This window comes from Chiroxiphia lanceolata, chromosome 11 (assembly GCF_009829145.1).
Source record: "Chiroxiphia lanceolata isolate bChiLan1 chromosome 11, bChiLan1.pri, whole genome shotgun sequence".
Taxonomy (NCBI): Eukaryota; Metazoa; Chordata; class Aves; order Passeriformes; family Pipridae; genus Chiroxiphia; species Chiroxiphia lanceolata.
Window position 1 is genome coordinate 279248 of NC_045647.1, and position 19565 is coordinate 298812.

The 19565-nt window shown below is 40.4% G+C and overlaps 2 protein-coding genes across 3 annotated transcripts in view; one reads left to right on the forward strand and one right to left on the reverse strand.

Annotated features, from left to right (window-relative positions):
• Nucleotides 1-19565, forward strand: part of TMCC1 (transmembrane and coiled-coil domain family 1) — a 119034-nt gene that overhangs the window by 4298 nt on the left and 95171 nt on the right. For both annotated transcript variants that reach the window (XM_032699004.1, XM_032699005.1), the window contains exon 2: nt 11386-11443. The gene's annotated coding sequence lies outside the window, so the exon portion shown is untranslated. The remainder of the gene's footprint in view (nt 1-11385; nt 11444-19565) is intronic.
• Nucleotides 3326-7049, reverse strand: TRH (thyrotropin releasing hormone). The gene is made up of 3 exons (XM_032699012.1): nt 6905-7049; nt 5667-5887; nt 3326-4791 (listed from the first exon to the last, which is right to left on the reverse strand). The coding sequence occupies exons 2-3, from the start codon at nt 5860-5862 to the stop codon at nt 4199-4201; spliced, it is 789 nt and encodes a 262-aa protein (XP_032554903.1). The 5' UTR covers nt 5863-5887; nt 6905-7049; the 3' UTR covers nt 3326-4198.

Here is a 19565-nt window from a genome sequence, read left to right on the forward strand (position 1 = left end):
CAGCCTGTTTAAAGCAGTTCACTTTCCTTAGTTTTCCCACTCATAATCTCACATTTTCCCTATACCAATCGGCTATTAAATTGCCTACACTGCATCATAGTCATTGTATCCATTATAGGGAGAAGGTGGCAATGAACTAACTTCCTTTGATATGGCACATTGGATCCTGGTTTACCTCCGTCTCATTTTGCAGGAGTATTTGCGTAATTTATTAAGTCTAGATTTTCCCTCTTTCCAATTTACAAGGACATGAAGAAGGGGATGGAATGTGAGCTGTGAGTAAGTTGGGAAGGTGTTCCTTCAGTCACTCAACAGTGAGTGACTCCTGTACCAGTGATACCCTGCTGTCTCCTCTGGGTCACTGGCTGTCAGTTCAAACCAAGGTGGCTGAAATAAACTCAAGAGCTATTTTTGCCTTTGGGCTGGATTGTTCTGTTTTGTTGGTCTCTGACATGCCTGGCTCTGTCAGGCACTGGTGTCATGCTCCAGCATAGCAGTACAGTTCATGATCTAATAAGATTTTGGTTCTGTTTTACCCTCCTTCATCTCTTAAAAGCAGACAAAGTGAATTGGCTGATACCTGACAAATGTCTTTGTTTCCTTCTTGGGACTTTTAAGCTGCATTGATTTCATCAAGGCAAATTAAGCACGAATGTCTTCACATAGGTCTAAAAGTAATCTCAGGTAGGCATTAACTCAATTTTCTCAAGGAATTTCCCCATCTATTTTTTTTGAGGTTTCTGTGTCCAACCTGAACCCTTCCTCCTTACCCTGCAGGAGTGGGGAGTTCATGCTGTTCATACTGGGAGGTTAGAGAGGCTTCTGCACTCCAATGTGGAAGGATTTCCTTGTCTCATCTTTTGTGACAAGTCTCTGTATGGTCTAGACCTCACCCAGATTCATCCCTCCTGCAGTGCTTCTCCACTTGACTGCTTTCCATCATATTTTTTATCTATAGCAATGTCCTGAATGATGCTTTAAAATTGCAGCTGGACATTTAATGTTAACTGAGTGAGTTACTTCAGCTGTAGTGATGATGTTGTTTTCAAACTTTCTGCAACTAATGAGTCGTTATAAGTAGTAATAAAGGTGTTTGTTGGGGCCCTTGGAAACACTCAACCCATCCTAATTATAGTGGTCAGCAAGGAGATCGAGGCTGATAAATGTGTGGGAGGGGGCACAGAATAGTAATGATGAGAGGAGTTGACAGTAGTTGCAGGAAATGTTAATTATACAGCTGGTTCACATGAACTTTCTCCTCCCCTTGAAAACAAAGCTCATTTTGAAGACACTTGTAAAAGCTGTACTTTAGGAATCAAACTCCCTGATGTCTCAATAACTGGCAACATCCAGAAATATAAAATTGCAGTGGAGTAAACAAAGAACTCATCTGTGCATGGTTGTTTTAGTTTCAATTAAAGCTGGAAATGAGATTTTGCATGCCTGTGCTGCCACATTAGGGCCAGTACACAGCTTTACTCTGTGGATTTAATCCAGATTCTGCAGAGGAGAAGGCAGATTTTTCCACTGACTTCCATGACCAAGTCTGCTGTTGATTTGTTCTGATTCCTGAAGAGCCACATCCTGTCTGACAGATAGTGCACTTCTGCAGGTAACTGTGCAGCTGCAAGGCCCCTTTCTGCAATTGCCAGAGTGTGCAAGTGCATTTGTCTGAGTGACTGAGCAAAGCAGGTTACATGTGGATGTTTGCATGGATGTTAAATTCTAGTGGAAGATGACAGTGAGAGAAAGGTATACAATAAAAATAAGATGATGAGAAATGTGCAATTAACAAATTCTTACCTTATAACTAAATAGTATATATCTGTGTTGTTCATATTGTTAAGGGATTGCACTATTACTGTTCAAAGAAGCAGAGCATTATAGGAAAAAGCTGGCAATTTTCTGGTTAGTCCCTTAGCCAAACTCCAGAGCCCAAAAGATTTTAGGGTATAGGTAAATCTGACAAATACTTAACTTCAGAACTTGTGCTTATGTGTGCTTCATAGTCACAAGACTGTCAAATTCCAAATGGCAGTCAGTCCTCTGAGAACGATGTCTGTAGGAGAAAGAATTGTTGTACTTGACTGGTAGTATGTCTGCAACACTGCAGACAACAGAAAGAAATTAATAAATAGAGATGAAATTTTCATGCAGATACTGGGAGAAAATGTACTTTTGATCAAAACAAAAATCTGGACAATTTGAAATATGGTTTGAATTACTTAAAAAAGTGGAACAATTTTTAAAATATGTAAGCCTTGCTGTTGCCCACTGTTACCCACCTGGGAATTTCTTCTTTCCTCTTTTTCCCTTATTTTGGACATTTTGTAGCAAGTGGATGTGGTCTGATGTAGTAATGTTCCCTGAGGTTTAAAAAGCATTCATTCATTGCTGAAAATGGTATATGAAATGGTATTCTTCAGAGGAATCTGGTTTTCCCTGATAAAAGAAAACAGAACATTTTAAAAGGCATCATATACAGCAAGTGTGCAGAAGGAAGTTGAAGAGTCTGGAACGTCCCCAGCTATCTTCTCTGAGGACTTCTTTAGCATTTGTTAGAAACCCCCTGTCCATAGAAGAGGTCTGTCCATTGTCACGTATTGAACCACATGTTGTCTCCAAAGTTCGAAATTGCTTGACAGACCATGTTAAGTGTGGATCAGTCTGGGAACATCTAACTTCAGTGAAACTCACTGAAATGATTAATTATTTTTCTTCAAGGTAGCTAAACCATATGGCAAAACTGACTTCTATAACTGAGGAGGAGCTCCAAGGTACTGCCCGGGGAGCAACCGTATTCAAAGGAGCACTTCAGGCACCTGATGTGTCTTGATGGTATTGAGAAGGATGAATGTCAGTGGAAACTACACTCATTTGTTTATAAAATAACGTTCTAGCAAAATACTGACATGCTGTAACCTCTTTGAATGTACAAGAAGTGACATGAATAGCTCAGAGCACTCAGTTACTGCACATTAGTTGCAAAAATCAGTAAGTCTATTGTTTAGACCCATGAACAGGAACTCAGATTTCTCATCAAGTTCCCTACGAAGTAGGTCACAAGATGGCTGTGAGTTTAGCCCAGATGCATAGTTTTGTGTGCCATATAGGTAAAATATTGAAAAACTGAGTCTATCTATATGCAAATCATCCTTCCACTTCAGAACAGTTCTAAGTATAAACATGTGCTGACCACCAGCATGCAAAAAGATTGTGCCTAGAAAAATACTTTTTGATGGTAATTTGTTTATCTTTATTTAGCTTGGCTTGGTTCTATGTTTTTCACACTATTGCAGTATGTTTACACAACCAGTAAGGACACTCAGAGTTGACTATTCGTATTTATTGAATCATTCATATCAAGTAAACACTTTTGGGAGTCTGACCACAGAAAGTAAAAGCATTCCTTTGAGAGGAGAGAAAATCCTCACTGTAAGGAAAGGATCTCTGCTTGCTTCATTGTTAAATGTCCGAGGAGAAGGCATGATTTCAAGTGGCATGACTGAAGTGTGGACACATCAGGGTGGGAGTTCTGGTGTGGGTGTACACAGTCAGGGGGTCACAACTGGCAGCTGAGATGCTCAGGGATGCAGTAACCCTTTACACTGTGCAACTTCTTAGATGAAAAGGGTTTTCCTGTGCCAGTTCCAAGTCAAACTATGAAGTCACTCATCTATTCCATTCCAGTTGAAAACAGTTCCTGTCTCTCTGCAGTGCTTACTGTCTGGACAGATTGTAGTGCACAAGGGTTCAAGTCTCCCAAATGTTATCATTTAGAACTGAAAACCTACTAGATTTCATGTTGTTCTTTTTTCTCCCTCACTATTAATTTACTGATTTCACTGATGTGAGAAACCATATAATTATTTCACTTCAGGAGCATCAGAACAGAAATTTAAGAGCCTGTTTTAGTCATTTAGGAATACGTAGTTGGATTATTCTGGGGTCCGGGCTCCTAAGGAAATAAGCACTCAACTTCCTAAAGTGAGTGAGTTGAAGACTCAGTACTCCTGTTCCATTCAACTGTGTCCTTCAGTCCCTTTGCTTTAAGTGTGTGACAAAGCCATTAACTTCAATGGGAACACTGATGCACTGAAAGGTAGGTGCAGAGGTCAGCAGCAGGAAGCCATAAGGGAGTGAACAGAATGTTTTAGTGATCTGGCAGTTTACTTCACCAAATGCAAATGGTACACAATTATTTTCTCATTCCTGTTTCACTCTCCCATGCTGATCTCTTTCCCGGGTGCTGACGTTTTTCTTCTACCCTGTCTCTGCTAACATCATCTACTAAATCAAGCAACAAGCTGCCTTTGTTACAGGTGAAGAACTCAAAAAGGTTGCAGGGGCCTGTATCGTCTGAGCTGTCAGAATTCCAGTGCCTTTTTCCAGGATGCTGGCGTTTCTCACCATATTGGTCATTTAGGTCTACCTCGTAATTCCAGCTTCTTTTGCTAGGGTGCTGATGCTTGTACATCAGATACCTTCTGCCTGGATGCTGCCTTTTGGATAACTCATTCATGTAAGTTAGCTGTGCCCGAGGGCTGTCAGCAATCTGATCCAACAGTGACCTTCTGCCAGGAGGCTGTTGCTTTTTCAGCTCCAGATAGACATCAAGGTTGTCTTCTGTCTCTCTTTTCCCTGGATGCTGCCTCTTCTGAATGTCTCCGTAAGATGTGTCTTTCTCAACATCTCTTTTTCCAGGGTGCTGTCTCTTCTCCAGTTTGCTTAGGTACTTCTCGCCAGGGTGTTGTCTTTTGGAAAGCCATTCTGAAAGAGGGGCTTTTGATTCTGTGCAAGGAAAAGAATAATGTTAATGAGCCCCCATAAACCTCACTAAGGAAGTTGAAATGGGAATTGGTGGAATTGTGTGGTACAGGATCATAACCTGCTATTCTTTGAAAGCCAACTCAGTAATTCCAGCTACCAGTCATAACTCTGTTAGTATCTCATACTCATTCTTTTTAATATTTCAGGTCTTAGATCTACATGACCAACACTCAGCATTCATGTGAAGAAGGAGGAAGCCTTTTTTTGTGGGCACTTGCGGCTAGCTCCTCTTCCACTCTGGAAGGGCTCTGTGCTCCTTGTTGCTGGCAGGCATCTATGTGCTGCTTCTTGCAATCCCCAAGTCTGATTTCCTTCCATTCCTGTGACTAGTGAGAGCAGAGCATCTGCAAGCTGGGAGGCTCAGACACTGGAGCTGCCTCTAGCCCTCCCAGCTGTGGAAAAAGCCTACTTCTACTGGGGTGTAGGAACCAGTGGCTTGAGGAACTAGGTGAATGGCAGCATTCCCATCTAGACCTGACATTAGGTGGGTCCACAACTGAGGAATGTCCTCTGTGTGTCCTCTTAGAGCTTCCTTAGGGAAGTACTTGCCAAACAGGCAGGGTTTCTGTGACAGGCTTCTACCTTTTTATTATGTAGTAGCTGTTTAGTGATGGTACAGCCTTGCCTGAGCAGGGAGATCTTAGAGAAGAAAGTACCTTTGAGAATTCTGTGTCAGTGTATTGCAGCAGCTCTCTTATTCTTCCCCTCCCCTTAGTTACAGTGGTAAATATATAGATATATTATACTGGAACTTGGAAATCATACCTTGGATATAATTATCTCAGCCAAGTGCTATGCCAGCATCAGCAAAGAAATGTCCCCAGTGGGATATATACCTTTATTAGTTTCTTCATCCTTTTCAGCTTTCTTGAGGACAGACTGAAAAATGAGGCTTTCAGATCTCTGAAGGATGTCATCCAGAGGACTCCTTCTCATGGTCTCACTCTCCTCTGGAAGGGGCTGCCTCCCGTTGAGGCAAACACCCCACAAGGTCAAGCAGAGGAGTAGCAGTGGCAGCTGGATAGATGGCATTGTGGGACAGGGGTTCCTGCAGCTTCTGTGGAACAGAGAACAGCAGGGGAGGAGGATGGAGCAAACAAACCTAGCAATAACAGCAATATTTCCAGACACTGAAAAACAGATATAGCACTGCTGTAGGGATTGAAGTCTCTTCGGAACCTTACTCATTTCTGTTACTAACCTCTAGTTTACCTTATATCCTCCAAATTCTTCATCATTAAAAGCAGGCACTTCTTCATTTTTCTGGCAGAATAAATATGAGTATTTTAAATATCTAACATCCTGAGTCACAAATAATTTTGAAAGCCAGTGATTTTGCTTTGCTTTCTGCCAAGAGACAAACATAATTTCCCCCTTGAACTTAGTGTTAACTGTTGCCCCATGAGGTAGAGACACCTATACCTGCACTGCCAATCTCCATCAGGCAATTCCCTTTGCTAAGGGTTCAGTTTAAAATAATACCAAGAATTGCAGCACTTTCATTACAGCTTTAGTTAAAGCCAAACTTTATTAGTCTACTAGTTTTTCATTATCTTTTTCTATACATTTAAAGTAGTTGTGTGCCTGGGTATTTGTCAGGATTAGAAGACAGCTATGCTCTGTGGGGCAGAGAGATTTCTTGCACTGGAGAAGCACCTCATTTTTTTCAGAGACATGATAATAATAATCATATCCTCTATTACCTCTTGCCAGACAACAAATGTTTTTCTATTTCTTTTTGCTAGCACTGAATTCTTATCACACTTAGGGGTTTATTTTACAGTAAGCAGACTTCCTTCAGTAGAATGGAATACATCTTAAATGCTAGTATAGCAGTCATATATATCTTAATTATTGTCTATCTTCAGAGCATGAAAGAAATGCACCATTTTATGAAGTCCTACACATTTTTTAAATAGAGAATGAGTTTATTACCTCTCTTGTTGGCAGGATTCTGTCACTTCTGAGGTTCTTGGGTAACAGCGTTAAGAATGCCACATAGGTTGTTTGGCTTAGAGCAATCTTTAGACAGAAAGGTAGAATCTGCTAAAAAGGAAATTACTTAGTAAATTACCTGGTTTGCAGATTTTTGCTTGATGCATCTGCCAAGAGACTGATAGTCCTTTAAAGCTGTTTGCACATCTGAGCTTCGAAGTTGCCCTTTTGCTGCCACAGACACAGAGAGTATCCAACAGAGCCGTTGCTGTGTGCTCCTTGGATGGCTTGCAGCTCCCTACTTATACTGTACCGCCTCTGGACCCTTTATGCAAATAGCTCTGAGGTAGTTTAGGGGATATGATGTGTTGGGGCTTTTTTTACTGCTCTCAGCTGCATTTTGAATGCATTTTAAGACTTGGATAGTTAATTGCTGACCTCCATATATCCATGCTCGACTCCCAGAAATTGTTATTTTCCCATTCTCTAAAGAGATTATGTTGAATTTTATGTAACTTAGCATAAAGAAAAGGAGTTTTTTCTCTGCAAAACTAAGCTTGTATGTCCTCTGTTAAGCAAGTACTGTGGAATAAATGCAGAGAGGTAGGCTAGACAAGAAAGACAATGATAAAAATATAATGGATTATATTTAAATAAGTTTGCACCATGAGTTCTTATTCTGAATGACACTACACAGTTTCTGACTCATAATTCCATATTTTCTTGGCATAGGGTTCCACAAACAGTACTTCAGAATATGGAGTGCACAGCGTTAGATATTAAAACATGGTTATCTTGCTGCTATGTGCTTCAAAAAGCATTATACTATTGTAACTAGAAATAAGACTCCCTGTCTTTAACCCACCTGTCTATTTAAGATATTCTTCCACACAGTACTACTGAAAACAAATCATGCAGGGGGTACAGCTGCTTGGCGTTTCCTAGGTGTAATAACTCCTTAAGGTCTCTTGGGGTATGACACCAGTGTTTAAAAATATTACTGTATTGCCCTTAAATTAAAGTGGCCATTGATGAAATGGGAAACTGCCTGTTTTCGTTCTCATTAAAATCTCCTTGACACCTTTGAGCTGAGGACTCCCTTTAGAGAATAGGGTGAAATCCTGTGTTACAACTACATCTCCATGCAAAGCTTTTCAGCAGGTGCAAAATTATATTCACAGTGCAATGCCCAGGACTTCCAGCCTGGCCAGCTTTACTCCTTTGCTAGACTTATTTTTGTCTTATTTTGGACTGATTTAGAGTTTTAATACTTTATTTAAAGAAAGAAAGTTAAAATTAAGCTCCTCAAAGAGTCTTCGTTTTTCATGAAAAATGTCCTTTTCCTATTTGACGGGTGGAAAACTTCTATTTTTAATATGCCATCTTTATTTTTAGAATTCTGTTTTGTTTTTCTTTTGCCACATTTTTTTCAGTTTCATTTTCCCCACAGGTGATTCTTCTCTTTAAAAGATTTCTGGAGGTTTATTTTATAAGTGTAAATGTCCTTTCTTCCCCCTCACTGCACAATTACTCATGACACTGAAATGAATTCATGGGTAGGAAGGAGAGTTTGTTTTCTCAAATTCTAGAGCCTTCCAAGCTGTACTTTTCTGTCTGTCACAATCCACTGACACCCCAGACTTGCCCAGAGCTTGTGTCAGCACAGGATTTGGCTCCCAGTCCTCCTGGACATCTATGGTAGGTTCTAGAATTACACAGAGATGTCCAACTACTGCATTTCACACCTAAATACAGCATTTCAGCACCACTGTGACCCTCGACCCCTTTGTCCAGCTGCTGTATTTTATCACAGGTGTATCAAGTCCCTTGAGCTGCTTCATCAGCAATGTTGATGAAGTTCCTTATTTTTCTTTTAAACATTCTCAAGAGCACACCAGCTTCTCAAAAGGCTTCTAAATGAAGAAACTGAGAGGCAGACAACTCCTTCCGAAGCAGTGAGAGCCTCCCATGTGAGCTGTGAGGACTGAGGTTTGTGTTCCTCCCCCCTCCAGCCTGCTTGTTGCTGCTGTGGCTGACTCGGGTCACTCTCACGATGAGCAGGAGCCTGGGGCCTCCACCTGTGCTGAGCACTCGCCCAGCTCAGTGTTAGTGTTCATAGCAACTGGCCCTTAGCATGGGGTCTGTCACTGGGCACACAGTTGTTGGTCCCTAAAAAGACCTCGAAGGTGAATAATGAGAAAATCTCTGCTAACCCAAGTCTGATCTCCATTTTAAAGAATTTAACCGCTCGTGTGTTGTGCAGTTTGTCAGCTACGACATCCTGGAGTCGGGCAGAAAGTTCTCCTTGGCAGATTTTTGCATTTTTGCATCTTCCTTGGGACACCTTGCTCTGGTCGCTGTCAGAGATTAGCTGAAGTACCTTGCTCATTTTCAGTATGGCCATCCCTGTAGGAATCCCAAAATATAGAAGTTGTTATGGGAACTGCTCTTCTGTTCTCAGACTGTAAGATAAAAAAAATTCATGTGTGGAATTAAAGGGCCATTGCATTTGTTATCAGTTTCCTGAGAGGTGCTGAGTTTTTAAGTGGCTTGCCCTTTGTCACAGAGCCGTAGTTGTAGAGTCAGTGACATCAGAATCCATTCACTTATCATTCCTTTATTGAAACAGCTTGGGTTTTCGGTAGTACCTCACAAGACACACACCCTTCTCATTTAAAAGGTTGTCTGCATGACATTACTTCTTTGTGAAAGACTGAGAGAATTATGTCCACTGGCTACTTAAAGCATTCCATTAATTTTTATTAAGTGTACACTATCACTGGGACTGTAGTTTTCTATCTTCTCATATCTTTAAATAATTTTATCCTCTTGGATATTTACTGAATTGTATTTCTTGCAGTGGCTGCAAATCTAAGCTGTTCTGTCTGAACTTCTTCTTGTTAACAGTGCTGTAAATTAGGAATTACTTGTTTGCTAACAGAAACAGAGGCAAATCAGCTCTTTTATTTTCTGTGGAAAATGTAAAAGCACAGCTTATTTAGATCACTCCTCCCAATTTGTTCCTTGAATTGGACTACTCATGCAGAAAATGACAGAGATGGGTATCAGTAATAGGTGGACAACTCACTCTCTTCCCATGTGATCCTTCCTAACATGCCCCTTTTCCTGCATCACAACAGGTAGTTTGCCCTGCAGGAAGATATGTTGTATTTTTGTGAGAGGTATAATTCCAGCTTCTCTTCATCTTGATTTTAACAACATCAAAGCATCAGAGTGGGTACAACCACAATGATCTTTAGATGTATAGTTTTACAAGGGAGGCAAGCTTTCAGGAATACAAACCTTTCTTAGACCTGAGGAAAGGCATTCATGTCTGAAAGTTTGTCTCTCTTAGGACTTAAAAAGGACTTACGAGCCCCCAGAACTGTCAGCTTTTCACAGCTATAGACATCATTAAAATAAAGGAAGCCTCAGAGTTTTATAGTTTAGCAAACATGGAAGTATTGAAGCTTAATCTTTTGAATTCATTGAAACTAATAGAAAATCCTTTGAGGAAACTTAATATATAGAGAAAGTAGGCCTTCTGTTTTAAATAATGAATAGAATGAGTATTGAATGAGATGAGAACATTAATTTCTGTGTGGGGAAGGTCTTAATAGAATTACTGAGTAAATTCCACGTGGAACACGTGCGCAGCTCCCCTCACCAATTTCGATCCATAAAGGGAAGGCTATTGTATTAGAAGGAAAGGGGAGTATCCCACACAGCATTAAAACTGTTGTCAAAAGGTGTATAAATAACATGTTGCTTGTATTGGCTAAATAGTTTTATTATTTCCTAAGGAAGCAAATACAAAGCACTATGACATTAATACCACATACTGGTTTACTGACAGATTTTTCAATATTAAACAGCATATTATGGAGCCAGAACTTGGCAGGTTTAATTGTATACTTAGGAGTCAGATTAACTCACATTTTGTTCCTTCTGGGATGGTGGCAATTTGGAATTAAAGATCTCAATGGATTCATTGTAGTGCTCCTTTATTTTGTAATTATCTTCACAATGTAATTATCTTCACCCCTTCACAGGGTCATTTCTATAGTTTTCCAGTCAAGAACCCTGTTATTTGGAAAAAAAGTGTCCATCTTCAGAAAGAGTATCGCTGTGCCCTGTTTTTTGTTGCAGGCACAGTCCAGGATCTTTCAAACCAAATAATGTCACTTAGTGAAACAAACAAGACCCTATCCCTCCAGGCACCAAAAAACTCCAGCTGCCCAGCTGTCGTTTTATCACAGTTGCTAATGACAGAACTCAAGAGCTTCTTGTTCACTTCCAACAGGGAATTAGTCACTGGGCAAAGCAAATTTACAGCTCAGTTTACCTTGCCAAAATACAAGAATAGATTCAGGGAAATTTGATTTGGTTTGATAGAAAACATCCAGTTTCCTTTCAAAAGAAAGTTTGACTCACACTGTCAGGTAATTTTACTAATTTTAATGGGTTTTACTAATTAACTGTTCCTGTCTTTTTTTTTTTTTATTTCCTTTATTTGTCTTAGTAGTTACTAAGTTACTTGATCTGCTCATTTTGTGATGGCTTATATTTGCTCACCATGTTATTCTTCCTGCAGTAAAATTAGTCATTTTATCTTTTCAGCTTCTGATTTTTAAGAGTCCTCTAGCACAGCAACAGTGAAGATCAGAGTCCTGTTATGGTAAGTACTATACCAAAGTAAAACTGAAACTGCCTATCCCAAGAGAGTTAGAATGAAGTCTAAATGTATATATATACAGCTACATATGCACCTACACTTATCATACTTCTCTACATTCACCTGAAGGTGTATGAAATGATTGATCAAGCAAGAGGGTGGAGTAATCATGTCAGTTGTACTGGGCATAAATGTAATATTTCAAGAGTTCTAGTAGCTGTAAATCAGCATCAAGGCATTGAGGGCCAGATTACAGTTGATTCGTGAGCTTTGTTGCAGTATTGCAAAAGGACGTGGAAGAAAGAAGACAGTCATTTTATCCTGGCAAGAATTTCCTCCCCTGTATAAGAAAAGGCTTATAAGAAAGCTGGTCACTTACCATCATCAGAAGGATGGAGACATCTGCAGGAATCTGTCCAATTCCAGTGTGGGCCATTTATGGGAAGGTTTTAGCAAATAGTAGTGACACAGTTTACAGTTTCTGGTACTGTCCATTAGTCCCACTGTGTCTGCAGAGAATAGTTAGGGGTTTTTTAATTCCATCACTTGCAACCATCACTAATGACACCAGTGAAACTGGAAGCTGTTAGAATCCAAGCCTTCAGTGTACCGAAGATATGGATTAGTGGAATCAAAGGTGTGGATTGGTGGAATCAAAGATGTGGATAAGTGGCTAGAAGTCAACTGAGAAATGCTACGGCCTGTACTTGACTAACCACAGAAGCCACCAGAGATCTAATACAGTGCTGACGTTCGCATTGTGCACAGCACAACAGGTCAGGAAGTGCCTTCTTTGGTGGGTTAAGTGAATTACCTGGTTAATATGAGGGAAGTTCATAGAGCAGTCAGTGTAGAACTGTTCCCCTGCCCAGTTGTTGAGATGAAGATTGATGTGCAACTGAGAAAATTGGAGGGGGAGGAAGAAGATCCCCACAACCAGTTGTTCAAGTAAGATGATTTTGATATTGTACTGTGAGCTACATAACGACAAAGACCTTTATGTAATTTGCATCTTAATAACTTTCATAGTCATTGTAATAACAATAGGCTTTTCCACTGGTGCTTAATGTGTTTGTTTACAAGCAAACAGTGTGAGGTGAGAATCAGTGGTATTCAGCTGCCATTTGGGGGCGGAGATTATTATTAAAGCTGTTCCATCGGCCAAATATTAGACATCATGCTTGAGCGGACCATAAAGGCACATATGTGGTCAGTGAGGTCCCTGCTGAGACCAGGAGTAGTATTGACTTTTAGAAATGGCTTCTGTGATGTTCCTGTGGATTGCTCTTCACGTCTGTCCAGCTGGCACACTCCATGCATACCAAGGGAAGCTGAGTGAATGAACATGTAGCGCTGGAGTAAAGTTCCTTGAGTCATTTGATACTTGCTTCTGCTGAGAAGACTGTGAGGCACAAAGCCTATATGCCTCTCAGCTCTTTTCTCACTACCTTCCCCCTGGGTCTTTTGAGCTGAGCCTGAACATGAACAAAGATGCATTTAAAAGTAGTTAGGCGATGGTTTGCAGACGCAAACTACAGCAGCTGTTGTATTTTTATAAGCACCAAGCTGGGAGGCCACATGGTTATTTGGTTGAGTCTGAGAACTGGGACAGCTGATTCTAATTCTGTCTCTCCCATTGAATTGCTCTGTGAGTGTCAGTGGCACATTAAGGCAGAAATCCAGCTGTAGTTAAAATCAGAGTCAGATTTTTCATAGATGGTTACTGAAGTTAGGTAGACTGTAAATACCTGAGTTTTGTGTTCCCTGTCCACAAATAAGCAATACTGATATGGTGCAGTGACTTTTGATGCTTGCGATGTGCTTTGAAAATCACAAGTCATGATGAGAGAAGTAAAAATTCTTGTTTATATTTGGGTGGTGTTTTTTAGGGAGCAAGTAGAAGTCACCAAGCCCAGTTGGCCTGATGTGCGAATTTAAGTCAAGAAAATGGTAAATAGAAAACTCGTGTTTGATTGGACTCTGATGAAGCTTTGTTGTGACCAGTTGTGATAAGAACACAATTATACATTATATGTATGTATATAATAAGTATCAGCAATTTCACAGGATTCTTTCTGCAAATATCTGATGACTTCGATAAACAGTTTTCTCCTCCAGATTTCTTTTTTTCCTTGTCTATAGCTGCTGTCAGATTTGAAATGTTCTATGTTGGCATCTAAATGGTATGATCAAATTCTAGAATGCACTCCTGGAATGGCTGGTGATGGTCTTCATAGCCTTGAATGTAGAGACAGCTGTAATGCATCAGTGATTTTCAACTTTGGTATGAGAGAGTGCAGGGATTGGAATGACTTCAAAGGGATAAGAAAAGCACATTAATAAAAACAATCCTTTTGTTAAATTTTCTCTATGATGATCTGTGGGTCACCTAGAAAATGCTTACAAATCTAGAAACTGCAAAAAAAGTAAAGCAATTAGAAAAAGTAAAAAATTTCTCCTGGGAGTCACTTTCAGACCTGCATTTCCATGACAGATTCAGAGACCACCATGCAAGATGAGGAGTTAGAACTTTCATAACATTACATTTCTATAGCTATTATTCAAAAATATGACCCAATATTTTGACATTTGAAATAGCTTATCAAGGCAAAGAAGCTGACAGACTGTTTTTAAAATACCTCCTGGAAGATCTCAGCAGTAATCTGTGATTATTTCTGAGCTTCCACTGCTCATGTTGAGTAAATGAAGCTCGGGTCTTATTGTATGGACAGATTATGAAAATGCCAAGGATTGCCTGATAAGCAGGTAGTGCCATTGATCACTAACTGTACTTAATAAACACAGTGCCATTGTCATTTGAATAACAAATTATCTCTAAGACAACGTCAGGGTAAGTCTGATTGACCTTTTACAACTACTTGTGCTTTTATTGGAAAACAGTAACTCCATCTTCATTAGAATCAATTCCAGTTCTGCTTGGGGCCAGGTATAGAGCAAAGTAGTTGCATGGGAAGGAGGAAGGCATGGAGCAGTTTTCTTTACTTGATGGTAAAGCCTGTAATGGGGAACTGGAAATCACTGCTAAATGGATGCTAAGTTAAGGATACCTACACCTGTGAGTGTGTTATGTAGTTCATCTGGAACTGAGCTATATTAAGTGTTTCACACCTCTCGCTTGCTTCTGTCAGTGATGGTCCAGCTGCTCTTTAGCATGGTGCAGTGAGAAGAATCAGCCCAGCTCACTGCCCTGTCCTTAGTTCTGAATGCTTTTGTCACCTCTCTGACAGACAGGAGTAACTCTGATCTATCTAAGCATGAGATCTTCACATTTGGCATTTCTGTTTCCTGTCTGTAGTGTGAAATGAGTGCCTAACTTAGAAAAAAAAATGTGGGCAGGAGTCACAAAAAAATGTGAAATTCTCCACTTAAAGTGCTAAAACCCCAGTGTTGACGACAGGCAATGTGAATTTTGCCCTCTGGAAGCAAAACGTAGCATATATCTTGTGGGAGCTAGAACCTGTCAATGGCTGATACCCCAAGAGTAGACTTTACCTTAGTGTTAAATAGGGCATTTCATGCAGCACAGGTGTAAAATGGCATCAAGTCCAGAGATCAGAGTCTTGCAGGAGGCACTTTCTGACACGCAGGCTGCCTGGGACTGGCATTAAGTCCATCTCAGCCAGACCCTGTGCAGCAGTGGTTGCAGAGGAGCTATGAGGAGTTTGTAAATAGGGCTCTGAGTTAGCAAGTCCTTTTTCTGGCATAGACAAAGAAGCCAGTTTTCCCAGTCAAGCCACGTGCAATGTGCTTATTCTGTAGTGGACTTAAATTGCAAGGTTATTGAATCCTTTTAGCCTTGGGTAGCTGCAGACCACTTAATTACAAGGTCAGTGGTCTACTGTAGTGAAGAGTTTGGGGACCTCATGAGGTAAAACAGCATCTGATTACACAATAAATCATGGTTTATTTGGACTTGGCTTCAGAATCTAGACTACATGGTGTTATTGTTTGGACCTTCCTACTAAAATAATTTAGCAGTCTGCAGGACTACAAATTTTGTTACCACTGAATTCTGCTGTTCAGAGTTTTCAGCTGCCTTGCAAATTGACAACACAAAAAATCAAAACCAATGTAATGACCATGAATTTACACTTAAGTGATGAAATTTTCAAAGGGTTATCCTTCCCATTTAGACACAAAGGAAGTAGCCAGATTTGTTCAAGTAGTTGTTATCTTGGGCACTTTGGTCTTTTGAAGATCTGACAACACATGTAATAGTGGCAGCCTCTAGGTATCAGATACCATCCTCTCTGTATATGAGAGCAGAAGCAGAGCCCCACTAAAGCACGTGAATCAACTTTAGCCCTTGAAATTGTATCACAGAATAAGTCTGTGATTTTAGCAGAATTTAGGTCTCCTGGAAACCCAAGTGAAAAGATGAAGTTAAATGAGTGATACTGTGTCATCTTATTTGTTATTGCCAGAGGTCGCTAAAGGTCTTTAGTTATTTAATGTTTATCTGCTTCAGAAAACATATTAATGTCCTTGATCACATCCATTCTTCAAAGACACTGAGATAAACAAATGTCTCATGAAGTGACTGCCCATTATTTTTGCTGCAATATTCGGGGGTGGGAGAGGGATCAAATGAAGTTCGTATTTAGTCTCAAAAGAAGGTTTCTTTATAGTGATGCTAAAAAAAATAACTGTTTTATGAAGCTTAAAAGACCTTGGAAGAAGTTTCCTCTCAAAAAACTCTTTTAAGTGCTACAGCAGTTGGTAAATTCTCTGTTTTAAATTGGCACCAGCAATGTTTTGTAGTCCAGCAGAATCTAATTTCTCCCTGTCAAATCTGCCTTGATTTCAGGTTCAAGACTGAATCCCGGGTGAGGTTGAGGCAATAATTTCAATGCAGTTACGTTGTAGATGAATTTGCTTTTTAAAAAAATTTAAGATAAAGGTTAAGTAGCATGAGGCTAGAAGCATAGGGTGGGGTTTTGTTTGTTTGTTTTCTTGCCTAGGAAATAGTCTATTAGTTGTTTCTGGTCCGGTCTGGAGTAAATTTTGTATCTGGTAGGCAACTGCAACTCCTCTGTTCGTTGGCGTTGCTTCCCAGGATTTGGGCTGTGGTGGCCATAGCAGGTGACAGAGCCAGGGAGGTACTGCTGTTGAGGAATCCACTGGGGGCAGGTGACTCGAGGGGCAGCTGCAGTGAAGCTGCGGGTTGAACTTTGGGGGTGAGAGCCCCAGGCAGGAGGCTGTGAACTGCCAACCTTCTGCACAGCAAAGAGCCCAGGGTCCTGTGGCATAACCAGGTGAGGGACATTCAGAGACGTGGCAGGAGCCAGCGACCCCCAGACTTTGGGCACAGGCAGGTGAGGGACACTCAGGGACATGGCAGGAGCCAGTGACCCAGGTTTTCCCCTGTTTAGACTGGGAGGGTGTAAAAGCCCAAGGGTTCCTTTGTCCAGGGTCCCTCCTCGGAGGCTCCAAGCTCCAGCTGTTACTTTGTTAGTTATTGCACCAAGGATCAGGGCATCTGACTCTGTGCTGCAGGAAACCTGAGGTGGAGCTGGTGAGGAAATGCGGTCTGACTGTGTGAGTGTGGGGGGAGCAGCTGTGCAGGGGCCTGGGTGCCAGCTCAGGGGGTGCCAGCATAACTGCCAGGGGGGCTCCTGGAGGATTGGACAGGGAAGTTTCCTTAACACAGATCAGAGAGTTGTTCCTGCCGGTGCTGCTGTGCTGTTCAGAGCCCAGTGAAGCAAAGGGGAGCTATAGCCATTCTATAATCTTTAATATTAAAAAATTAATATTGTCCTTGTGTGATTGAATTTTCAGCATCCCAATGATGCTGGAAGTTTTCCAACCAGATGTGCTTTCTCTGGGGTCCTTGAAGCTGCTTCGAAGTACAACTTCATTGCAATTCATTGGCAATTTTCCTGGTTATCAGAAGTGTAAGAGTTTAGGCTTGACTTGTTCAAACTCATATTTTTCTTATTCTAGTAATGTTGGCACAAACCTTGTAGCCTGTCTACCAACGGGGACAGAGCACAAATAACACACAGTTTGTGTTTTTAAAGAGACTCATGTATCATGTAGAGAGACTCATGTATCAAACTAGGGAAAAACAATCAATGACCATTTAGATGTTTCTGACTGAACAAGATGTCTTTAAATTAAGTCTCGCATCTCAGACTTGAAAACAAGAACACTCTGACTTCCTAATTTAGCCACTAAAGAGCAGAGAAAGGAGTTTGATTGAGTTATTTGGCCAGGTGACATATATACTTCCACCAGGGTTCTTTGGCAGGGGAGCATTTTTCCTCTAGGCATCTGTCACAGTGAACAAACTGCCTTTAGGGGAACAGAAAGACTGGGGAAAAGACTAAAATACTCAATTGGCGACCTTGTAACTAAGCAGCAGTTCATGATAGTTCTCAGATTTTTTTTCTTGGTTCAAGAAACTCACTAATTTTAGAACTAATTGTTGCTGCAAGGAACAGAGCACAGTCACACAGCTGGAGGCATAGAGGATAGAATAGGGGCAGCTGGTTTTAGACCAACATAATCTGTGTTACAGTTAACCATAATCAGATCTAATTGCATGTAATCACTGAAAGGACAGTCTCATTCTTTCTTCCTATCCATACCACTCCATATTCTTGCTTGAATAAATTGTAGGGACTGTTCAACCCCAGTTGATTTAATTTAACATACTGATCAGATGGATCAAGAAGGGTCGGAACTTGGCACAGGGCTAGGCATTCCCAGGACACAGACTGAAATGCTACTCTGCTTTCGTCCTCATGTAGTAAGACCTACTCACTGCAAGTATTTCTAAGGTTGCAAGAAATTGTGCTGCTGATCTCGGCTTATTTTGTCAAGGGTGGGTGCTGCGTTTACCTGCTTATTTAGAAAAGAGCTGGATAAACCATATGTACTAGTATTAGGAATTAAAAGCCTCTTGGACCTGCTACTCATTTGAGCCACAAAAGGGAAGCTGCCAAGTTGCTCTCATAAATATCAAAAAGTTAGATCTTGTATGGAAATAAGAGCCAGAGTGATTAAGAACTGATTTGCAAAGCAAGCAAGGATTACAAACGTGTTTGTTTTCTCACACCTGCTCTCCACTTCAATAGTACAATAAAGCAAGACGTAGCTAATGCACCTTCTCCCAAATTGGATAATGTACTCAAGGGAATATGAGGCTTTGAAGATCACACCACCATTTGCCCAATTATACCTAATAACAACACATTGTTCCTGCAAAACGTGTCTATTCCTTGGTAGGTTACATTTCCTTTCAGCCTTCTACCTATTGATCCACTGGTACCTCATGTAGAACAAACTTCTTTGTTGGCAAGTCATGTTTATGAGACTAAAAAAATCATTTATGTCACCTTCTTAACATCTTACCAAGTCAGCAAGAGGAAAAGCTTCTTATATGGAGCATGACAAATTTTTGCAATCTCTGTAAAACAAAGCAATAAACAGAATGTCTATATGGTTTGGACTATACAGATCATTCATGTTCTGTGTTCACTATTTCTTTGTGTACTTTCTGTTTTTATTTCATAAAGCATCTTCAATTATGTGAAGAAGGTGTCTGCACTACATAGCACTTAATGATTGTTTAATCTTGAACTCCAAGTAGGTATATACTCCATTACAGAAAATGAGATGTTTGCTAAGCAAAGCTACAGCATCATGAAACTCGAGGTGTATTTACTTCACTTTTTTTAGTGGGAGTAGAAGGACTTGAAGAAAGTTGGTGAAATGATATATCCCTAATTAAAACATTTTTATGTCTGCCTTCTGTGAACATTCATGACTATGAGTACAGGCTGATAAGTAAGGGCAGGTTGGATTCTGGTTGCTCTCAGAAATTGTCTCCTAGTTACTCTTACTAGTTGTAAACTGCAACAAAAGAAACAGTTTTTTACAAATGCGGAACCATTTTATGACTTCACATTTGTCATAATAGCTCACTACTGTGATTCAGCACTTTCTAGTGGGATTAACCTCAAGCCACAGCTGTGGATTCCAGAACATTGCATAAGTGAAAAAAAGCATCCTTGCCATTTTCAAAAGTAATCCTGATTTTTGCCCAGCCCTAACTGCAGTGTAGTTCCATGGCCGAGGAAATAGTTTCAGTATTGGCCAG

Bases quoted from the DNA above. Each gene is read 5' to 3' on its own strand.
- TRH (XM_032699012.1), bottom strand. From the start codon at position 5,862: ATGCCATCTATCCAGCTGCCACTGCTACTCCTCTGCTTGACCTTGTGG. The intron at 4,792-5,666 runs GTATATATCCCA...TTCCTTGCACAG, and splicing joins GGATGAAGAAACTAATAAAG to AATCAAAAGCCCCTCTTTCA.